Below are 19,969 nucleotides of genomic sequence, written 5' to 3' on the forward strand. Positions count from 1 at the left end.
CCTCTAAAGAAGACAAGCATGCGCGTTCGAGGGCGTCCTCGTAGCTAAGGCCACTACCGAAAATTATTCCTAGAGATCTTTTTTGAATTCTTTCTAAGGCAGCACATAGGTATTGCGGAAGGTTGGAAAAGACAACGCAGGCATACTCTAAGATGGACCTTATAAGAGAACAGTACACAGACACTAAATCCCTTTCTGAGACACCACATGATTTTAGTTTTCTGAGTGCATAGAGACGACGGTTTGACTTTTTGATCACATAGTCACAGTGCGATGACCAACTAAGGTCCGAAGAGATATACACACCGAGAAGCTTGAAACTGGTGACTGACTCAATAACGGAACCGCCGACCGCTATTGGTTGGCACTGAGAACTATTGTACTGTAAAAAATCAACCCGCATCTCCTTGCACTTACTAGGATTTAACAGCATGTTATTATTTTGTGCGAAATTGTTGACATTATTTACCATATGTCTCATGACAGATGGAGCGTTGCGAGGAATTATTTCTAGGATAGATAAGTCATCAACGTATTTCACCCTAGGACCCCAGGCGCGCACTAGATCATCTACCATAACTGCAAATAAAATGGGGCTCAATTTGGTTCCCTGAGGAATTCCACCATTTGGGGATTTACAAGCTGATGACGAGTTAGCAATTTGGACACTCTGTGACCTGCCTTGAAGAAAAGCGGCAACCCACCTGACTAAGGAGGGGTGTAACCCATAGCTAGAAAGCTTACTTAGCAAGATACGATGATCAATAATATCAAAGCCCTTTTTGAAGTCTGCAAAAAAGAATCTTAGCGAACAGTTGCCATTATCCAGCGCTTCTAATGCGAGATGTAATAAATAGACTAACGCTTGAGAAGTTGATCTACCTGCAAGGGCGAACTGTTTGGGGTCAAGTTTACTAGTTAATGAGGGCGTAATCCGGGACAAGGTGAAACTTTCCATTATTTTAGCAACTTGACTTGTTAAAGAAACTGGTCTAATGTCTTTTTCTACAGACTTAGCGGGTTTCTGCTTGGGAAGGGGTTTTACAATTGCACTTTTCAGCAGGGAAGGGAGCGATCCCTCAACCAATGACGCGTTGTAAATGTCACTAACAACGGGACCAAGCTCATGAGCAAACTCCTTTAAGATTATGTTCGGGAGACCGTCCGGGCCAGGGGCTTTTTTTACTTTGATCCCGCGGAGCGCTAATTCTGCTTCCCATGGCGTTGCGAGCAGGACTGGAGGTACAGAATCCACAATAATTTCTTTAACATCCGACTGTGCCAGGGGGGTGAAACCCGAGGTGAGACTTACAAAAAAGTCATTGATCTTGTCACACAGGGAGTCAACGGAGTCAATAATCAGACCATCAACCAGTTGGAGGTACCACTGCCCAGAATCATCAGAAACTCCAGAAAGATTCTTTATCTCCTTCCACCACTTCCCTACACTGGACTCCTTAAGATTTTTGACCTTGCTATTATAAAAGGACTTTTTGGCAGATGAAATAGCCTTTTGAACTTTATTCCTCCACATTTTGAATGCTGGAGAGTCCTTTCCATACCGCACAAGGGCATGCTGTCTTCGGGCGACAAGGGATTTTATTTTTGTCGAAATCCAAGGCTTGTCCGTGGAATGGACGCGGAACGTCTTGAGTGGCAGGAATTGGTTGATCGCATCTGACAGGATCTGATATGAGATCAGAGATCTCATCAGACAGCCACGTTTCCGTAATGCAGGCAATATCAACGCCGTTATGCTCCATTACGCATAACGTAATGGAGCATAACGTAATCGACCGGAAGTAAACTGGTGACAATGCGGCTTTCAAGTTAGGCCTGTAACAGAAGGAGGGGGGGTTAGGATTGATCTCTCAAACTTAAAAAAAAACAGATTAGAGTACCACGGCGATTTACCAAAAGAAAAAAAATGGTCCGGTAAATGTGTGAAAATAACAAAGATACAAACCCTGGTTATGGGCCTGACATGCTTTAGTTTTGCTAATATAACTCTTATAATCGAAAGTTTTGGATCTTATGATCGAATGATCCCCTTGATTCGTAAGAGCAATCAGGGACGTACCAAATGTTCACCTGCGAGAGGGCTGGTAGGGGGGGGAGGGAAAAGACTTTGCTATCACAGTACGTTGCGTTTACGTTATTTAAATGAGAATAAACGGATTGTAAATATTATATCGTTTTGTGTTTAATGTCCCTGATCTTCGGCTCTAGACATATCATTTTGTGTTTCGCGGATATATGTGCTATTTTAAACTTGATTATTAGGGATGGTTTTATCAAATATGTAAATACGCAACTATGTCCATGAAACATTCCCCCGTGTCCTCGTCTAACATCCCCATATAAACGAGCTGTTCCTGTTGGGCAGGCTTTACTGTACAAACTAGAATTCAATTTTTGGTTTGGATCGGGTATTCGTACCAAGACGTAGGGGCCTAAAGTGGTGTGGTAGTGAGGTGGGTGTGATCATATGGTATGGTGATGTTGGAGGGTGGTGGTGAAGGATGACTAGTAAGGTAGTGTAGATTGGAGATGTTAGTAATGTAACTACGGCGAAAAGATGGATAGGATCGACTAGTAGGTGGTGGAGGGTGGTGAAAAGATAAAGTGGGACTATAGAATAGGTTGTGGTAGTGTGTGGCGGGTAGGTGAAAAAGAAAAAAAAAATAATAATAATAATAATAATAATAATATGGTGTGGTATGGAGATGGCTAATGGCTGTGTTGGTGGGGGAAAATTGGTACGGTGTATAGGTAAGAGTGGTGGTGGGGGAGATGTGGAGTAGATAAGGCTTATAATTTAGCGTGATGGGTCTGTGTGTGTTTTAAAATGGTAGTGGTGCGGAGGTCGATTTAAAATTTGTGAGGTTATGGTGTAAATGTGGGTGATAATGTATCGTTATGATGTTAGGTGATTGTAAGGTGTTGGTTTGTGGGTAGGTAGGGTGGGTCATAGGGTGTGGTCGTTTGTAGTTGGATTTTGTGTTGTGGGGTAAATGTTCGTATGGTTGGGGAGGGGGCTGTATGTAGGTGTTTGTAGGGGGGGAGATTGGTTGTGGGGTAGTGTCTGGTGTAGGGTGTGGCTGTCGTGGGATGCTATGGTGTGTATGTAGTAGGCTATGTGTGGAGGGGTAGATGTGTGTGTGGTGGGAGGGGGGTTGGGCTGTATGTAGGGTGTGGTGTTGGAGGGAGCGCTGGTTGTAGGACTAGTGGCTGCTGTAGGGTGTGGTTGGTTTAGTGTGTTGTAGGGTGATTAGTTTTGTGGCCATGGGGGGGGGGGGGGGTGTGGTTTTGGTGTTGGCAGGGGTCTGGCTTGTGTAGGGTGTGTTAGGTGTGTATATTTTAGGTGAGAATGTAGGAGAGTGTGAGGGGGGGGGAAGGAAGTGTATGTGTGGGTGTGTGGGGCATAGGTGGATGTTGGTGTTGTGTTGGGGCTTGGAATAATCGTGGTGGGTTGCATGATGGCGTGGCGTGGCGTGGCGTATTCGTACCAAGACGTAGGGGCCTAAAGTGGTGTGGTAGTGAGGTGGGTGTAATCGTATGGTATGGTGATGTTGGAGGGTGATGGTGAGGGATGGCTAGTAAGGTAATGTGGAGTCGAGATGGTAGTAATGTAATTACGGTGGGGAGGTGGATAGGTAAGACTAGTAGGTGGTGGAGGGTGGTTAAAAGATAAAGTGGGACTTTAGAATAGGTTGTGGTAGTGTGGTTGGTAGGTGAAATAATAATAATAATAATAGTAATAATAATATGGTGTGGTAGGGAGATGGTTAATGGCTGTGTTGGTGGTGAAAACATTTTTTCGGTACGGTGTATAGGTGAGAGTGGTGGTGAGGGGGATGTGGAGTAGATAAGGCTTTTAATTTAGCTTGATGGGTCTATGTGATTTGAAATTGTGGTGGTGCGGAGGACGGTTTAAAATATATGAGGTTATGGTGTACATGTGGGTGATGATGTATCGTTATAATGTTAGGTGATCGTAAGGTGTTGGACTTTTTGGTTTGGGTCGGGTATTTGTACCAAGACGAAGGGGCCTAAAGTGGTGTGGCAGCGAGATGGGTGTGATCATGTGGTATGGCAATGTTGGAGGGTGATGGTGAAGGATGGCCAGCAAGGCAATGCAGAGCGGAGACGGCAGCAATGCAATCACGGTGAAGAGGTGGATAGGTTAGACCAGCAGGTGGTGGGGGGTGGTGAAACGATAAAGTGGGACTATAGAATAGGCCGTGGTAGTGTGTGGTGGGTAGGTGAAAAAGAAAAAATTAGTAATAATATGGTGTGGTATGGAGATGGCCAATGGCCGTGCCGGTGGGGGAAAATTGGTATGGTGCACAGGTAAGAGTGGCGGCGGGGGAGACGCGGAGCAGGCGTAGTTGTGGGAACCATAAGGCACGAAACAGTATATCATGACCATTACTATGACAATATGGAGTATGAATCTAATGCCTAAATGATGTAAAAAATGAACAGGAAATATGTCCAAAAGGTGTACAAAAAACCACCAAAAACAACAGTTTCCCAACAATGGCCGTAGGAAAACTTCCACGAGACTCCTACGTAACACACGCTACTGCCCTGAATATCCTCACCTGGCTCCTCACCAACACTCTATCCTCTCAGCGTATGCCACCCCGTCATCCTATCTAGCCTAGAACACTTCAAAAATATTCCCGTACAATAATATAGCCATTCATTGTATTCATCCGCCATATTTTGCCAATTTTGTAAACCAAACCGCAACCTAGTTTATAAATACCCGGATGTACAATAACCGGAACCGGAAACAGCGATATCTATTTTCATCTAATACTCGTATAACCACGAGCGCAATCCCCTCATAACCCCCCACTTCGCTGAATACGGAATACCTCCAAGACACGCAATCTAAGCTCCGCCAATACACATCTCGGGTATGTACACCCTCCTTTCCACACATCCTATATACTACACACCACATCACGACATCCGTATTCTCTCCCCTTCCAGCTACATGCATAAGTTCCCACACTTATTTATCATTTAGTCCACCACATACAGCCACTAACCAGGACCATCACATGCACCATTTTGTCCACTACACACTTCCCCCTCCTATCTTAGCCTCTATCCACTTTTTTCTCTTTACCTCATTCCCCGGCGCGCTACCTTTTACTTTTCAGACCAAGCCATGCACTCAGCCGGAGCCAGGCGCTACACAGGTTTGGCCATTGCATGCACCACGCTACACTAGAGGCATTACTAACGAGCGTGTAGGGGCGGGTGATGAGGGCCTTATCATTCGAAACACGCTTCATATACGAATCATCTCCCTAGTTTTTTCCCCTTTTTACTCCCACCATCATCGCCGCTTTTCCCCTAGCTTTCCCCTAAGTCTCCCCGCTTTTATCTCCAGGTTCGTATATGACCAACCAATAGACCTCGCCCCCTGATGAGAAGTCTTGGTTGGCGTTATATGCCTTTAGTTCTACATTTCGCAGAGCTCTTTGAAATGACCTACACACTTTTGTCTTATTGGTTTATTTTGTTATGTCCATTTTGCATATACATGCCGGTTGTTTTCTTCGTGCCTTTGCCTTTTCCCCTTATCTCTTACCACCGATTATCGCTTCATCTGGGGAAAACTATCCTTCCTGTCTTGTTAACGTTTCAGCGTCATCTCCACTCTCACCGCGCTCCCTTTGTCGCCTCCAGCGCCCCTACTTCATCTTCTTCTCGCCGTTTTACTAGCATCATTTTCCATTGTCCGCAATACCCCCTTTCACCGCTACAGTATTTTTTATCTTTTCTCGGCGTTTCCGCAACACTCATTCGGTCTCTGTTATTGTTTAATTTCGCCTGTCAGTCATACCATTTACACACTTCATTAGATACATACCTCCACACATACCTCACCCTCCCCATTACCGCTCACCATTTCCTCCCTACAATCCAAACACTTTTCTTTCTCTTATCCTACACATTACCTTCCCACCCTACACACAACACACTTTCTCAAAAACACTACACAGTCTTTTCACAATATCCCTGCTTATCATTCTGTTCACACTCACATTATCCCCCTTTATCAGATTTTACTAATGCCGCCATCACCTCTTCGCATCCGCTGCACGACGCTCGCCACAAGCTTCCGATTTTGGCTGTTTCAATCTCCACATAATACCATATTTACTAACTACCTTCTCCACTAAACAAAAAAAACCCTTTATTCATAGCTCTCGTGTCGTTTTATTATCAACCCCATCTCTTATAACAACCTTAACCCGTCGTCTCATAACCCATAATCTTAACCACCAGAACATAACCTGACAGTATAACTTCTCCGTTTGTTACAATCATTTGAGATTTGTTTTACATTCTTTTCTGTAGAATGATTTTGTTCCGATACACAACTTCAGGCTGGTTTCCGCTTTGTGAATTGCTTCACTAACAATTTATTCATCGGATCATGCACGAGGACACTCGAGTTATAGCAGGCAGTTGTCTCCGTTCCTGTGGCGCGTACGACCTCATTATGAGTGGGGGAGATCTGTTAGATCTGTTTTGCATTCTTTTCTGGAGAATGATTTTGTTCTTATACACAACTTCAAGCTAGTTTCTGCTTTGTGAATTGCTTCACTAACAGTTTACTCATCGGGTCAGACACGAGGTCGCTCGGGTTTAAACAAGCAGTTGTCTCCGTTCCTATAACACGTACGACCTCATTTAACACTCTAACCTTTTGCCATCGCTGTTAGAGCCCTTTTTCTTTCATGTTACTCCATCAATACACATATTTCCCGTGCAGATTCGCATCATTTACGTGAACTTATCTCTTTCATGGTAACGCATCGGCTTGTGTCAAAGAGTTCGTTCTTTCTAAATTTGGTCGCATAATTAAAGCCGCATTGTCAGCAGTTCCGCATGCGCAGTCGAGGCTACCGTTGAGTAATTAGCATAACAATCGAAGTGTGTGCGTTGGACCAGAACAATGAATAAACCCATCAAAACACTCAATGCGTGAGGTCTTGAGAGGTTACGGCGCCGGCTGTTTTCCCGCGTTATTTCGTAGGTTTTTAAAATAAGACGGAATTATTGAACTAAAAAGAGGTTGGCTTAGAAAATGGAGGAAAGCATAGAGGAGGAGATCGAAAGAAGGACTTCTGATGGACAAAGCGTACAGGTAAGAAATGAGAATTTCTCACGTTCAGAGAGCAGAGCGGTAAAAGTGCATTTCTTGTTTTCGTGTAAAAGAAGTAGGATCACTAGTTTTTCTAATGATAATAATTCTATATTGCAGGCACGTACATCTTGTAATTGCAAGAGCACTTGCTCTCGCAAGCGTGTTGAGGACGGAGCGAGAGCTCGAGGTTGCCCATGTAAAGGCGCAAATAAACACTGCAACTCCTCTTGTAAGTGCGGTACACGATCAAAGCCGTGCCAAAATAAGGTAAGCAATTATTATTTACTAAAACACACGACGAAAGTTTTGCTATTTTCCTCCCCTGGAATTGTTGTTCGAAAAGTTAAGGAGAGTAGACAGCTTCGCTTGTGACCTTTCGATACTTTGCAAGGCCACGCTTCTTACAAAAATACACTTTTATCTTGGCTGGATTCCAACGTCGGTGATCAAAATAGAAAGCACAATACTCCAATACATACCATATTCATTCCATTGACTTATTTACTCTTTTAATTTTGTCGGAAGATATTGAAAATTCTAAAACCATACGTTACCCCTGTGTTTCATACGGAAGCCCATAGGGGCCATGTCAGATGCAAGACGTCAGATGCAAGCAAGATGTCAGAAGCAAGATGTTAGATGCAAGATGTTAGATGCAAGATGTCAGATGCAAGATATTAGATGTCCGATGCAAGATGTCAGGTGCAAGATGACATCAGATAAAAGCACGTGTCGTGTTGGTCAGCGGTACGGAAGCCCATAGGGGCCATGTCAGATGCAAGATATTATCACATGTAAGATGCAAGATGTCAGATGCAAGATGTCAGATGCAAGATGTCAGATGCAAGATGTCAGATGCAAGATGTCAGATGCACGATGTCAGATGCACGATGTCAGATGCAAGATGTCAGATGCAAGATGTCAGATATGATATGTGTACGAACACGTGGATCATTTGGAGCCTTCCCTAGAAGAGTCATTGCCATGTCGTATTATCTGCCAGCATTTGCTAATGAACAGGGACTTTCCCGTATCTTTTTGTCTTGTAATTGTTTTTCTTTAATATTTTGCATTGTATAGGCGCTGAAAATTGCTTTCCTTGACAGCAGTTGGTAGGAAATGATCTTGTTAAGAAGTACTTTCATTTAGGTTTTGAATACAAGGAAATGTTAGCTCTATTGTATGTCCATCATGGCGAGACCCTGAGGTGAGTTCATGCTTTTTAATGTTATAGTGAATATTGTGATTTATAAGAACGCCTCTTGCTACAGTTGCTAATGCGATTGGCAAACTTTTTTTAACAATGCTAAGCCTCCGACATTTGAAACGACTTCTACGTAAGATGAACCTTAAGAGGAGGGAAGGGGTACCTGACCTCGCAACAGTCATAGGCATGATAGAGGTAAGGAGATGCAAAAACTAAAAAAAAATATAGCCTCTAAGCTTGGCCTTGATGTTTTTTTTTATCTAAAATTAGCTATTTTGCACCCTTTGAGATATGTCTGCGTATCCAAATGCTAAAACCTACCTGAGATCATGTACAAAGAACAATGCAATATGGAATCCTTCGTTTAATAACATTATATATTTATCTATACAGAATGAGCTATTCGGAAGTGGAAACTGCATTGGTTACAGACAAATGCACCAGAGACTGCGAAATGATTACCATCTACAAATTAATAGGTATGTACAGCAATTGCGCACCGTAAAAATAAGCACTAAAATTAGTAACAAAATTTGAAAGATGTTATCCATGCACTTTCAGAGAAACTGTACGGATTGCGTTGAGAACGCTTGACCCAGAAGGTACAGAACGCAGGAAATCTCACAGACTGTTAAGACGGACCTACCGCTCGCAAGTAAGTACGAAATAGAAACGCGATCATAACAACGGGTCGATCTCCGATCATTCGAGATCATACACTATAATTAAACCTTGTAAAACAGGGATCCTGAAACTGCTAAGCTCTACAACATTTCAGGATATTGACTTTTTGGGTTTCAGAAGAACAACATAAAACAGAGTGACTAGTCATCGGAAAGGGTTCTATGCGGCAATGCATCGAGTTGCCGGCGAAATCTGTCAAATCTGCCCATAGACAGAGCCCCAAACGGCAATGACTTTTCAAAATTTTCTTATAAACCAGCACTATGATATGAACACGTTAATAGACTAAAAAATATTTTTTCAATATTTCAGGGTCCGAACTACTCTTGGCATATAGATGGGTACGATAAGCTGAAGCCGTTTGGATTTTGCATCCATGGTTGCATTGACGGGTAAGTTGAAACAAGTCGCCCCTGACAGGTTCTCCAATAGGGTTCTGGATACCGAATCCTAGGATTGCGGATTCCATGTGGGTTTTTTCCCGTGGATTCAAGATTCCATTTTTGTTGTCCAGGATTCTTGTATTCCGGATTTCATAGCTTAAGTCTTGTATTCCGGATCCTAGTGTGTGGATTCTGGATTACAGTAGCATTGATTCCGGATTCCAAGTCTCATTTTTTCATGGATTCCGGATTCCGGTTTACCTGTCATGGGGCGAAACAAGGCTAGGAGAAAGAGCGAAAGTGTCCGGTGTGTCCAGTGTGGATCGGTCGGGACCTACCAGTTTTGAGTTTACAGACAAAAACCAGGGGTGATTGAGGAAAGTTTGTTCGTACTGTATGACAGCAGCCTCTAGTAATCGTAAAAATTATTTTCATATTAGGTACTCCAGACGAATTATGTGGTTGAGGGTGGCATCATCTAACAACGACCCCGCTATAGTGGCCGACTACTTCGCTGGTTGCATTAGAATGATTAAAGGAAAGTTAGACATTATTTATCAGGCCCCTTTATATCCCTAAATTAGAACTTATCTTATTAAAATCACTTCACTTTGTTAGGAGTGCCGAGGCGCATTAGAGCTGATAATGGAACAGAAAATGTTAACATTGAGGTGATGCAAGTATTCCTTCATTTTGGTCTGAATGACGAAGCAGCAGTTAGCAATTTTCAGTACGGAACATCGGTTGCAAATCAGGTACGTATTTTAAAAAGCATAGTTAATTCGTAATTTTCTTGACAAGCATACATATATATATATATATATATATATATATATATATATATATATATATATATATATATATATATATATATATATATATATATATATATATGTATATATATATCACACCGCATCATTCCGACACGCCAAACACAGAAACTCCACCGAACTCAGCAAACACGTCTGGACTCTCAAGGACAGCATGATTGAGTACTTTATTTCATGGCGCATTCTTTCTTCCCACTCCGCCTACAACAGTACCACTAAGCGTTGCAACCTCTGCCTCAAGGAAAAGCTGACGATCATCTACCAACCTAAACTATCAACTCTAAATAAACGCAATGAACTCGTGTCCTCGTGCCGCCACAGAAACAAAGCCCTGCTACGAAACAATTAGAACTGTTAATCCCGTCACCGTTAAATTTTCGCGCTATCAATTTTTCACACGTTCCGCACTGTTAGTTTTCGCCCCGCATATTTAATGTAACTTGCTATTGTTCCTCTTACCGCCTTAGCTAAAACTATCAGTCTATTATTATGTAAATTTCAATGTTAATAGTATATATACGATGGTAGGAATATTCTCATTAAATCCCCTGATGAGTGGGCAACCACGAAACAGGCCTGTAGGGAAACCTATGTAGTTTGTATTTTTCTCAAACCAACACTATACACCGCTCTACTTTCGAGTATTGAGCACTTTCTATGAAAGCCTCCAACCATCATTTTATATATATATATATATATACATTTTATTACAGCAGATCGAAGCTTGGTGGTCTCAGTTAAGAAAAAGTAATTCAGATTTCTGGATAACCTATTTCAAGGACTTGAGGGATAAGGGCCTTTTTGATGATAACGACTTGGTGCAGTGGTAAGTACTGTATGTTGGAACAAACCAGAACCCTATATAAGTGAACTCAATAATGCTCTACCAGTATTTATGTTCTCCTACTCTGAACAATCCCTCTCCCATACATATCGAGCACTTCACAAACCTCGACCTTTGTATTGCAAGCGTTTTCATTTTTTATCTTGCTTCTCGAGTGTAACTACTAAATCTGACTCTGTTGCTTCCAACAAGTTGTATAGACCTAACGGGACTGAAAAAAAAACGAGTTTAACTCCGCTTTTAATTTTATTCATCCATTTCGTTATCATTTTATGTTTCTTCATCTATGTCGAATTCATTTATTTAATTCCTCTATTTCTATGTGTAGAGGATCGTTGACTATGGGTTTTTTTTATCAGCTCTAGCCTCAAGTTCTGTTACCAGGGTTTAATTCAAGATGAGTTAGACAAAGTTGTAAAGCATTGGAACACTCACAGAATAAGACCTTATCACAATCAGGAAACCCCACCCGGAAGGCCGGATGTATTGTACAATCTTCCATCACTCCAAGTTGAAGTAACAAACCGTATAACGGTCTATACGATAACTTACCTTTTCCTAATTTCACTTTCTGGTTCGCCAATCAACTTCGATAGTTTTTTTAACTGATAGTTTGAATCGTTCTTTTTCTCTAGGTACACAAGATTACAAAAGTTGCATTGACTTGGATGATGCCACTTTTATAGCAGAAAAGTTGTGCAAGAAGCCAAACGCATTTGGGTGCACAGAGGAATTCTCTGATATGTTCAAGATGCTCATGGAAGAGCACAATTTACAAATGCCGAATGATGTCGTTGAAGCTGAAGATTTGTACGTAATCTTATACATTTAACGGAAGCTTCGTTATAAACTTGTCGTTAGACAAACATCGCTCGACATCTTAGGGAACGTTAGATATATCAGTCAGACAAACAGGAACAGGTCATGAAGATGGATGATATTTAATCCTACCTTTTAGCGTGAAATGTAAGATGGTACTAATAACACCCTTGCATTTCGCGATACTATTAAGGAAAAGTGGGTTTTCATAAGACCTGGGGCACACATTTTTTTTTGGTGGGGGAGGGGGCGCAGCTATTACACAACATGTCGTTTTATCATTGCAAAACTGTATGAGTTATTTTCACCCGCTCGATAATTTGTCATTGTCATCTTAATCGAGGTTATACACCTCGGGTATTCCTTGTTTTTGAGCGCAGATGCCTATTTTCCTTGATATGTGAAAAAAAGGGGTTTTACAAAAAACTACGTTGACGTGCTTCTCCGCTACAGCCCTGGAATCCGTTGTTCAGCGTCAAGGGGGCTGCACCACCATAATTAAAGACGTGCATGTCATGAGGATTTCGAAAACCTTAGAAGAAAAGCGAAAATTGTTTTTCAAGGAAAAATCAGAGATGTGTGTGTGTGGGTGTGGGGGAGGGGGGGCAAGAATGTTTAATAACCGGGTACCAATATGATGTATGAAATTTTTATTAAAAAAAGTAACGATGTAAAGCTCGCACATAAGCTTCTCTTTTGTCAGTAACACCCACTGTTTTGTTTTTAAGTCATACGATACACGTAGCTATTTGACATGTGCGTAGCTATTTCAATGAACGGCAGAGGCATTCATAACTGTAACAAATATATATAACAAATCCTCTTGTTGTCTGTCATGCAATAGACGTAGGTAATAGACGAAGCTATTTCAAAGTCATGTGAACGTGGTCGTTCACATTTGGCCTGCTGGCAGACTTTCCAACAACAACAAAAAAAAACTACTTCAAAAGCATCATCCATCATCCATCATCATCATCATCATCATAATCATCATCCATCCATCAGCCTATGTGCTCAAAAGCAAACAGGGTGCTTGGACTAGTGAAGCGGGTCTGTTCTGACATCCTCGACCCAACTACAAGACAGCTGCTCCCTTGTTAGGCCCCACCTGGAGTATGCTTCTTGCATTTGGTCGCCTTCGACAGGCAAGCACAAAGCTCTGATTGAGAACGTCCAGCGTCGAGCATCCAAGTTTATTTTGAACTATCCCGCCGATGTTTCATACACAGAAAGGCTGAAAACTCTTAAGCTCCTCCCATTAGAATATCGAAGAGACATAACCGATCTAGTTCTATTATTTAAAATAAAAAATGGTGACGTGAGCATTAGTTTAGCTAGCCTTCTCTCTCCAGCCACGTCCCGATACAATACTCGAAATTACCATCCTAACAATTACCGCCTTTTTTCCACTCACAACCAAAATTATTACAGGAATTCGTATTTCCCTAGAACTGTCAAACTTTGGAATAGTCTTCCTTCACTTATGAAATCTTGCACTACGTTTTCGTCTTTCAGGTATCTGCTGACAACTCACTATTTAGAGAAACTTGCCTTTTACCAACCTCCATAATTTCATAGATCTTAAATTTATGTAATTCAATTTTTATTTTCGTTTTAGAATTCTTATTGTTTGTAATTTGTTGGGAAAGAATTTCAATTGGGGCTTACGCCCTGTTTTCTTCTCCCGTCACATTGTTTCTTATTTTCTTTATTTTGTTTATTTCCTATTGTAAACCGTAGTATTTTTTTTTGTGTGACAAAGCCAATAAACTAAACTAAACTAAACAGAACTGTAAGAAATATATATGAATTCCGTTCAACTTTAATAGTCTTTCATTTCCCATGCGTCTCTGTAAGTCAGGTATATGTCCATGTTGGCCTGAAATGCTGCATAGCCACAGAAATTGGTTGGCAGGATCAGGATTCGGAAACATATCTGCGCCTTCGGTCTGATTGCTGCACTTGGCATTGACTCGAAGCGAACTTGAATAGTTTTATCGGGCGCTAGGCTATCTGATGCCGTGCAAAAAACCAGAAACCTCCGTAGCATCTTATCGCCACACTCATCAATGAACAACTTCAGCCATCTCAGTACAGACTCTTCCTTCTTGGTTAGAGGATTACCTCTAAGGTCTGCCTTGACTCTACGTGAGGTTGGCTGAGACAGCTTGTACACTGCATCAATTTCCTGCGGTGGCACATCCTTTCAAAACTCTCCCATTCCACTTCGAAACTGCTGCAAAGCCATTGCAGGCTTAGCAACCAACTCATGTACGGCAACATCCTTGACAATAGAACATATGTTCTCTTGGGACGGCCATCTCATGTTGCCATAATCTTCAAGAATATCGCACACAATTTTATCAGGGAATGATGCAGCTGATTTGCTGGAAAGAGCAGCGGAAAGTGTTTCGCGTTGCTTGGCAGGGAGAGTGTTCAGGAACGACTCTTCAAGGCATTCATCCTTAACGCAATCAAACAGGGCGTAATGGATAGACGCCCTGGGAATTGTAACAGGAAAGCTTCCCGTTAGCATAAATCCATGATGATAAATTCTTCCAAGTATTTCATACGTTTCGCGTGCAATGCTTGGGTCAAGTGGAAGGGGTATTTCTCTACTTCCTTCGCCATTTCGCATCAGGAATTTCTCCCAAAAACTCGTGAGCATTTCTCTGAGCACTCCATCGCCTGTGGCAGTCAGTCCACATTCAATTTCTAAGTAGTTTTGCAGTAGCGACGTGTCTTTGTATAGTTTCAGAATCTCTTCAACAATGTGATCTTTATCTATTTCCACAATATTTGTTTTGAGGTACTTGGTCAATTCTTCTTGTCTTTTTTTGTTTAAGACGTTGTAATGGGTAAGGGCAATGGCTTCTTCTTCCGTCATTGGTTCGTCGTCTTCCAACAGCATTTGTGGTGGTGTATCAGATAGCCCGATATGAAGAGCATCTGGTATTGTGTCATCCATATCGATATCGATGTAGAGCTTTCGCCCGTCATTGATGGTCACAGAATCCTCTTCGACCGAAAGAGGCACGGGCTGTCCTCTTGAAACCACATTAAGGATTTCATTGCATGCTTGTGATATTTCATCGGAAGGATAAATAACAGTGTTTGGATACTTGCATAGCTGAAAGTACAAAGGCGTTGCACTAACCGACCCTGCCCAATCATAGACGGCTTGTACACTTGATCGTAAGTAAAACCTTCTCTTTAAGACTCCCATGCGAGGATGTCGTATACGTACCTCTACCGACTGATCCCCAGGGGCGGGTTCATCAAGCACTCGCCGTCTTCTTTTTTGGCGTATTTCTTCTTGCTTGGTTAGTTCCTGCTCTTCTTCTAGACGAAGACGATCTTTTTCCTTGTCTATTTTGCTTGATTCCTCTAACTGTTCTAGCTGTTCCTTGAAATTGGCTTTTCTCTCCTCAGATGTGCCGATCAATTCACTTTGGTTGTCTTCTCTACTTGTCCCTAGTATGTCCGCGAGAGCTGCCTTGTCAAATTCAAAAGAAGGTCCTGCTTCAGAGTCTGCATAGCCACTATCAAATACTGATTTAAGAAGATCACTGTCACTGTCACTGTCTTCTAGGTTGTTTGCTTTGCCGCAGCTATAAAATCAGAGAAAATGTTTTTCATAAGAATATTTCTAACCCGCGACAAACGATGTACTTTGGAACCAACATGTCATATAAACACAAAACATAATTGACTCTACTTGAAAGTGTACTTAAACATAGGGTGTTACCCAATCAAATGCTTCGACGTCCCGTAAACGTTTCAATGGCCAATGATAAATAATCACTTACAACGTCGACACTAACGCATTCATTTAAATTGGCTAGGAAAGTCTGTCAATCGGGGGTGGTTTGAATGATAGAACAATTGTGACATTTGTCAAACGACACTGTAATAAACATTTTTCGTTTGATTGACAACTAATAAGCATTCCGAGCACCCATCGAACCACGCGACCCCAAAAGATTATCATTATCTAAAAAGAATGAAAAATGGCATTTGTGGTTGTAACACCGCTTTAATTTATTCTCAAACTGTAGGCCACACCTGATACGTCGACGACTGCACAAGAACAGCCTTGGCCTTGAAAGACCCGTGTCTCTCTTGTAGTCTTCGTACTTGAAATCATCATCAATTTCCTTCTCAATTCCTGTGAGCTTAAAAGTCATAAGCTCTTGACGGCCTTCCGGACTCTCACCCTCAGGAAAGAAAATCTCTTTCGCTTTCGACAAACATTCTTCTTTGGAAGCATTCCTTGGTAATTTGCACTCTCTGGATCCCCCACCATTATTTGTCTTTTTCTGGATATACTCCTTTCTAGACTCATTCCAGTGCTTCCACCCAAAGTAGTACGTCAGAGTGGGAGCATTCTTACTTGTTGAGGCATTATTAGTACTTTTCTGCTTTCTTTTTTTGCTTGCATCTAAGAGGGACCGCACACGTTCCAATTTTTCTTCACGAACAGAGTTTTTGAAATGGTTAATGATTAATAATCTGTCCCCAAGACAGTCAATACCTAAAGTCTTAAGATCCTCGTGGCTTAGCAATGTAACAGTTTTGTCATCAACCTGAAACAAAAATAAGGTTATTAAAGAGAGTTAAAGTTAAGGAAAACTATTAGACATATGCCATTTTTAAACATTATGTTTCACCCCTCCCCCAAGGGCTAAAATAAACTTAAATGCCTATAGAAACAATTGCTGTATTTTCCACAAAGGGGCTGATCTACACAGATAACAGCTGTATTAGATAAATAATAATATATATTTGGGTAAAAGCTCTCACCGGGGGCCAAAACAGTGCTCAACTTGACAGGACTAACATAGGTGGAGAGTTCCTTAAGTTAGTTGATATGTGTCCCTACTGTCAGCAACTTAGCTTTAGCTGTATGCCAAATGTAAAACAAATAATTTACATGCACAATAAAACCATTTTGAAAAGAAGTGCCAATGAACAGGGAGAGAATGATAGAAGATGTAATTGGAGGAAAAGGGAAGAATGTCCTTTGGTGAATGCCTTGTAAAAGAGGTAGTTCACCAAGCAAAAGTAGAGACAGGGACAATGAGTTCAAAACGAGATGTCTTCATGTGTAGGCATAGATGTAAGTTCCTTCTTAAATTTAGCAATTCTAAAGTGGGCAACTCGGCAGGCTTGTAGAGGTTCTAAAAGTAATGAAGTGCGCACAATTGACTGTGACGGTTTTGCGTCTCACGAAATCGATCCATATGTAGTAGTAGTAAACTTTGATGTAAATGTAAGATAGTTTAACTAAGGAGTGGATCCATGCAGTGGATCTACGAAAATGCACGGAGTTTTATACATTCCAGGGTTCAAAATAACTTTTTTAAATCTGCTAGATTTTGCCGGCTTTCCAGATTTTGGTGGCGAAAAAAAGCCTTCATCCCCAAATTATGAAAGGAAAATACAGAAAAAAAGAGCCGGCAAAGACATGAAAACAGACGACTTCACCGGCAGCCGGCTGCTCGTTAACAAAAAAGATACCCAATAATAATACCCATGGATATTTGTCAAATAATTCATGAATGAACAAGCTTTGAGCCACATGGTCAACATCATTTTATGACTGATAAAGTACACGGTTTTACTGCTGCAACAAAACAACAAACTATGTCACGATAGTTGATTGACAGTCTCTTGTAGTTTTACTTGACGTCACTTAGAATAGGAGGCACTCATGAAAGAATGGCTGACACAGCTCGGACCTTGTAAACAACGTTGTTGTTTCTAATAAATATTACCTAGAGAATCAAGACAAACTATAGCTGGAAATAGCTAGAAATAGTCACAATGATAATCTTTTACAGTGATATTTAAACAAGTGCGGTTAAAAGCTTTTGTTGAAGGCAAGATTTTATTTTATAATTGTTGGGAGCAAACTTTAAAAATAAGTATGGCTGGCTGCGTTTCCTGGCCAACTTAGAATTGATTTTTCTGTGCAAAGTAACAACTTTGGCTAAGTCAAGATGGCTAGAAATGGTTAATGAAAGTTCACAAAGATAGAAATAATATAACTGCAGGGTGTAGTGCACCATATTATTGAAACTCAATATACTTATATAGTTGGGACAGAATTTCTGAAATAGGCTATATATATATGAATATATTATATTTTGTATCAAAATTTTACACATTATTATACAAAATGTAAACATACCTTTTCCAACAGAAATTTTTGGATTATAGAATCGTCAGCTTGACTTTCTTCGCGAAGAAATGTTACAACCTGAAATTATATACAATCACTGTATTATAATATAATGTGAGCTGAGACCATACTTGAAAATTCTCCTCGAGGGGGGGGGATTACGCAGCCCCTGTTTGGGTATAGGGGTACCACCTAGGATCTGTTACCCAGACTTTGTCTTGGACAAAATTTCTGCAAAAATAAGTCCTGTTTAGGACAACAACCACAACTTTCATACTCGTGATATAAACCACTGAAGTATATTTGACACAAGATAAGAACAATCTTTGCTTTAGTCCTTCGCTTTTTTGCATTCATGTCGCATACCTGTCAACTCTTCCGCATTAGGCGGGAGTCTCAAGATTTTGGACCCAATATTTTAAGGCCTGTTACGGCACTGCTGTTTAATGCTGTTTTAGTGTAATAACCCTAACAAACCATCTCACATCATCCGTAAGCTTTAGTCTCCTCCTGAACTACACTCCATTTATCCATGTTTTACCATTTCTGTTGACAAGTTATTAACTAGCATATCAAAAAAATCAATAAAAAGGTAAAGGAAATTGATAACCAAAAAAATATTAGGTGTATCTCTCCCACCAGGGATGATGATGCTGATTTTACTTTCTTTAACTTAGGAATTTATAGACACACTGGATTTTGAAACAATCAAAAGCCTATGTGTAAAAAGCCTGCAAAGATGAGTTGGAAGCATGGACTTCATTGACTCCCTTCTGGTCATGGAGGATGATGACAATGACAGAGAGGAGGAAAATTTTGGCCTTGCAATGGAACCAATGGATGTCGCAGGGCCAAGCACTCACCCACAGGGCCCCACTGCTGTTGGCATTACACCAGCACCAAGACCACCAGGGGAACCACTACCAGACTGGTGCAAATGTGGTAATTGCCGTGAAATGCCACAGCAAATTGAAAATGTTTGCTGTGGTAAAAGAAATTGTGAGTCCACGAAAGCAAGGTTTGGCAAGCTCTGCCTGGATGTAGAGGTATTATCGCTTGGTATCAGGTCATCAGCAGATATTAGGAATGATCGGCACGACAGCAGTGCAAGGGCGTTTCGAAAGGCAGGCTACAGGAACTACATCCTTGACAAGCATGGGTACCTTGGCAAGGGAAGAAGAAGAGTGCCCCCCTCGTGCATTGTATGGCAAATAAGACATCATTATCCTACTAAAACTGGGATCTACATGGGGTTCAGAGAGAACTAGAGAGGTTTAGCATAAACGTCCCTTTTTGATAAACCAGATAAACAGATGTCAGTGCAAATGACGAATGACAGTTCTATGACTGAAAGGTGCTTTTCGGTCCTGATTATTTACAAAATTAAAGGCCATAAAAAAATCTGGCAATACCAGAGCCAAACATTACCTTAATACGGATTATCCATATACTGTATTTGGTAAAAACTGGTATTCGACTGTGGTAGAAATATAACTAGACCATGGTACATTTGATTTAAACTTCCATTCTCCAATTGTCATTTGCACTGACAATGTTTTTTTTTATTAGGTGTATGCAATTATGCTGATTGAAATTCGCCCATATAATAGAAAGTACATAAATCGGACTATTTGAGAGCTGTTATTTAAACAAGATATATTTTTGATGCTTCAACATCAGGGTTATATAAAGTAATTGTTGGGTTAAGCTGCCTTTTAGTTTTCACCATGCAACACAGTGGAATAGAGCTAATTTAAATAATTTGCCACAATGAGTATACTGAGTGGTAATAAAAAAAACATTTTATTGAAAATTTCTCTGAATTGCTTGGCAATTGTTTT

The 19,969-nt window shown here is 41.0% G+C and overlaps 3 protein-coding genes across 12 annotated transcripts; 2 read left to right on the forward strand and 1 right to left on the reverse strand.

Moving 5' to 3' along the window:
* The first annotated feature begins 4,865 nt into the window (after positions 1–4,865).
* Positions 4,866–12,765, forward strand: LOC5497629. 10 transcript variants are annotated; one of them, XM_048732098.1, is made up of 13 exons: positions 4,866–4,928; positions 5,178–7,177; positions 7,295–8,207; positions 8,294–8,384; positions 8,489–8,579; positions 8,778–8,863; positions 8,940–9,039; positions 9,381–9,460; positions 9,892–9,989; positions 10,070–10,206; positions 10,995–11,107; positions 11,485–11,636; positions 11,761–12,765. In XM_048732098.1, exons 3-13 carry the CDS (start codon positions 7,991–7,993, stop codon positions 11,955–11,957), a joined length of 1,362 nt encoding a protein of 453 aa, XP_048588055.1. In that variant the 5' UTR covers positions 4,866–4,928; positions 5,178–7,177; positions 7,295–7,990; the 3' UTR covers positions 11,958–12,765. The 10 variants fall into 10 exon arrangements, with proteins under 10 accessions (XP_048588055.1, XP_048588062.1, XP_048588057.1 ...); XM_048732099.1 differs by lacking the exon at positions 4,866–4,928 and having other exon boundaries at positions 4,989–7,177; positions 7,295–7,444; positions 7,752–8,207; XM_048732100.1 differs by lacking the exon at positions 4,866–4,928 and having other exon boundaries at positions 4,987–7,177; positions 10,998–11,107.
* Positions 11,813–19,450, forward strand: LOC5499447 (P2X purinoceptor 7). The gene is made up of 2 exons (XM_048732109.1): positions 11,813–11,935; positions 18,806–19,450. The coding sequence occupies exon 2, from the start codon at positions 18,881–18,883 to the stop codon at positions 19,394–19,396; it is 516 nt and encodes a 171-aa protein (XP_048588066.1). The 5' UTR covers positions 11,813–11,935; positions 18,806–18,880; the 3' UTR covers positions 19,397–19,450.
* LOC116609178 lies at positions 13,531–18,820 on the reverse strand. The gene is made up of 3 exons (XM_048732096.1): positions 18,138–18,820; positions 16,010–16,530; positions 13,531–15,555 (listed from the first exon to the last, which is right to left on the reverse strand). Exons 2-3 carry the CDS (start codon positions 16,129–16,131, stop codon positions 14,151–14,153), a joined length of 1,527 nt encoding a protein of 508 aa, XP_048588053.1. The 5' UTR covers positions 16,132–16,530; positions 18,138–18,820; the 3' UTR covers positions 13,531–14,150.
* Positions 19,451–19,969: the final 519 nt, after the last annotated feature.

This window comes from Nematostella vectensis, chromosome 9 (genome assembly GCF_932526225.1).
Source record: "Nematostella vectensis chromosome 9, jaNemVect1.1, whole genome shotgun sequence".
Lineage (NCBI taxonomy): Eukaryota > Metazoa > Cnidaria > Anthozoa > Actiniaria > Edwardsiidae > Nematostella > Nematostella vectensis.